The sequence below is a fragment of the Arachis ipaensis genome, chromosome B10, assembly GCF_059453495.1.
Source record: "Arachis ipaensis isolate K30076 ecotype BB chromosome B10, ASM5945349v1, whole genome shotgun sequence".
Taxonomy (NCBI): domain Eukaryota; kingdom Viridiplantae; phylum Streptophyta; class Magnoliopsida; order Fabales; family Fabaceae; genus Arachis; species Arachis ipaensis.
In genome coordinates this window covers 15,370,351-15,372,359 of record NC_142435.1, presented here as the reverse complement: position 1 = coordinate 15,372,359, position 2,009 = coordinate 15,370,351, and the positions used below count along the sequence as shown (strand labels likewise).

The following is a 2,009-nucleotide window of genomic DNA, read 5'->3' as shown; positions in this document are numbered from 1 at the left end:
AAGTTGTAGAAGAGGAAGAGGAATTAAATCATAGAATGGCTATTTTGGAGGAGAAGATTATTGCTTTGGAGAAGAAGAACAACCCATTAGCTTGGTGTATTACTGTAATTATATGTGCTGTTTTTGTTGCTTTTTATGTATCTATTGCTTGAGAGATGAATTATAAAAATCATGATAGAGAATGGGATGTTCTAGGTTTTTCTTATGTATTGAATCATGTCATTTTGGCAAGTTATGCATCCTGTAATCTAAATGCAACTCTGGTTATAATATCAGTATGTTCAAATTATGTTTTGAATATGTACATAAACATGGAAATGCTGAAGAACTAGGCTTAATAGTAGCATACATAAACAATGAAAATTGATGTTCGATAACATAAAGAGTTTCCTAAAGCTTCCCAAAATGAACAAGTCTCCTAAAGTGCAGAGTTTGATGAAGCTTAACATGACAAAAGTCAGCCTCAAACACAAAATTACAGATCCTAATTCGAGGATGTCTAGAAATAAGTATTAGCCAAAATGCAAAACCAAGTTTACTAAAAGCTATTACAAGGCATAGTGGAATGCCCAAAGTCACACAGTTCTACACTTCTTTGGCACGATGGAAGGTGGATTAGGGATGAATTTGAATAGGCTAGTTATGGTCGTGCTTGCTGCTGCTAATGTCTCCTGGGTAGCTACTGCACTTGGTCCTGGGATGACTTGAGGTGGATGTGGGCCAGGTGGATTCGGCTGACTTTGGGGTGGGAGTGGACTGGGGCATTGTGGAGCTGGTGGCCTGAATATCTTTTGCTTGGGCCTCATCTTTGATGCAGTTGCTTGAGCTTTTTGGTGGGTTGTAGATAAAACTTGGAGAGGAGGCCTAAACGGTGTCCTTCTAGTTACTGGACCTGGCCTGACTTGGGATGCTACTGGTGTTGCTGCCACAGGGATAGAAGGACCTGGGGTGACAGAACTTGAGACCTGGGTTGAGATGTATTTCAAATAGTCATAAAGATTAGATAAATTAGTCATTGATTAATCAACAATTCACTTTGAAATTCAATAACTTACACCAGGAATAAGTTGCTGACTAGGTATGTTATGATCCTGACTAGATGGAGCATCCTGTCCGAAGAGTAAATAGACACAAACAGTCCTTAGCATACAGGAATCAGACACATGATATAGCTAAACACTAAGAAATAAGACACATAAATCCCTGACAATAAAGAAATAAGACAGATTACTCCTTCAGCAAATATCTTACACTATCAGTTGGAGCTGACTGTGACAGTGGGAGGACTGCCAATGCCTGAGATGTGGAACCTTTCTTAGCCTTCCTCGTCTTAGGTTTCCAGTTGGGGTCAGATGGAGCACCTTTGCAAGTCTTGTAGTTATGTCCCGTTGCACCACACTTACTACAAGTGACTTTGAATGACCTCTTCAGCTTTTCATCTTGCTGCATCATTGGCTCAGCTGGATCCTTCTGTCTATTGTGCACTTTTGGCCTGCCTATTGGTCTCTTTATGATGGGAGGATCCGGCCTTGAATACTCAGTCCTTGTCCAAAACTCCTCACTTGGCACAGGCTGAATACAATGAGCATATGTCTTGTGTATTGACTCCATGCATAACCATGGATGCACATAATCCTTCGGATGATCATGCCTCTTCCTTATTGCTGCAATGGCATGGATACATGGCATGCCTAATACATAATAACAGCACGAATCAGAAGAAGACATCATGAACCAGAACATAATCAACCATTAATAACTAACCATGGACCATAACTCATTCAGCCAGTAATTAAAACATCTTGGACATGTACTGATATAATGCCTAACAATAAATTAAAACTAACCAGTGAGCTGCCATTTGTTGCATGAGCAAGTTTGCCTGATGAGGTCCACGTCCACCTTTGTAGCTTTACGACTTACTTCGAACCCCTTACATTCGTCGTCACCAGTCCACTCTGCACGTCATTTATTGCTAGGCCTTATTAGACGCTCCATCCTCTTCTGCT

At 40.6% G+C, this 2,009-nt stretch overlaps 1 protein-coding gene across 1 annotated transcript; it reads right to left on the bottom strand.

Moving 5' to 3' along the window:
* Positions 1–575: 575 nt before the first annotated feature.
* On the bottom strand, positions 576–1,728 carry LOC148579231 (uncharacterized). The gene is made up of 3 exons (XM_088489211.1): positions 1,252–1,728; positions 1,070–1,109; positions 576–994 (listed from the first exon to the last, which is right to left on the bottom strand). The coding sequence occupies exons 1-3, from the start codon at positions 1,726–1,728 to the stop codon at positions 576–578; spliced, it is 936 nt and encodes a 311-aa protein (XP_088345337.1).
* Between the last annotated feature and the right edge of the window lie 281 nt (positions 1,729–2,009).

What these genes read in the sequence shown, in the direction of transcription:
- LOC148579231 (XM_088489211.1), bottom strand. Translation starts at nt 1,728, where the DNA reads ATGTCTTCTTCTGATTCGTGCTGTTATTATGTATTAGGCATGCCATGT. An exon ending in AGTCAGCTCCAACTGATAGT is followed by an intron (nt 1,110 to 1,251) that starts GTAAGATATTTG and finishes CTCTTCGGACAG; the next exon opens with GATGCTCCATCTAGTCAGGA. An exon ending in TCATAACATACCTAGTCAGC is followed by an intron (nt 995 to 1,069) that starts AACTTATTCCTG and finishes TATCTAATCTTT; the next exon opens with ATGACTATTTGAAATACATC.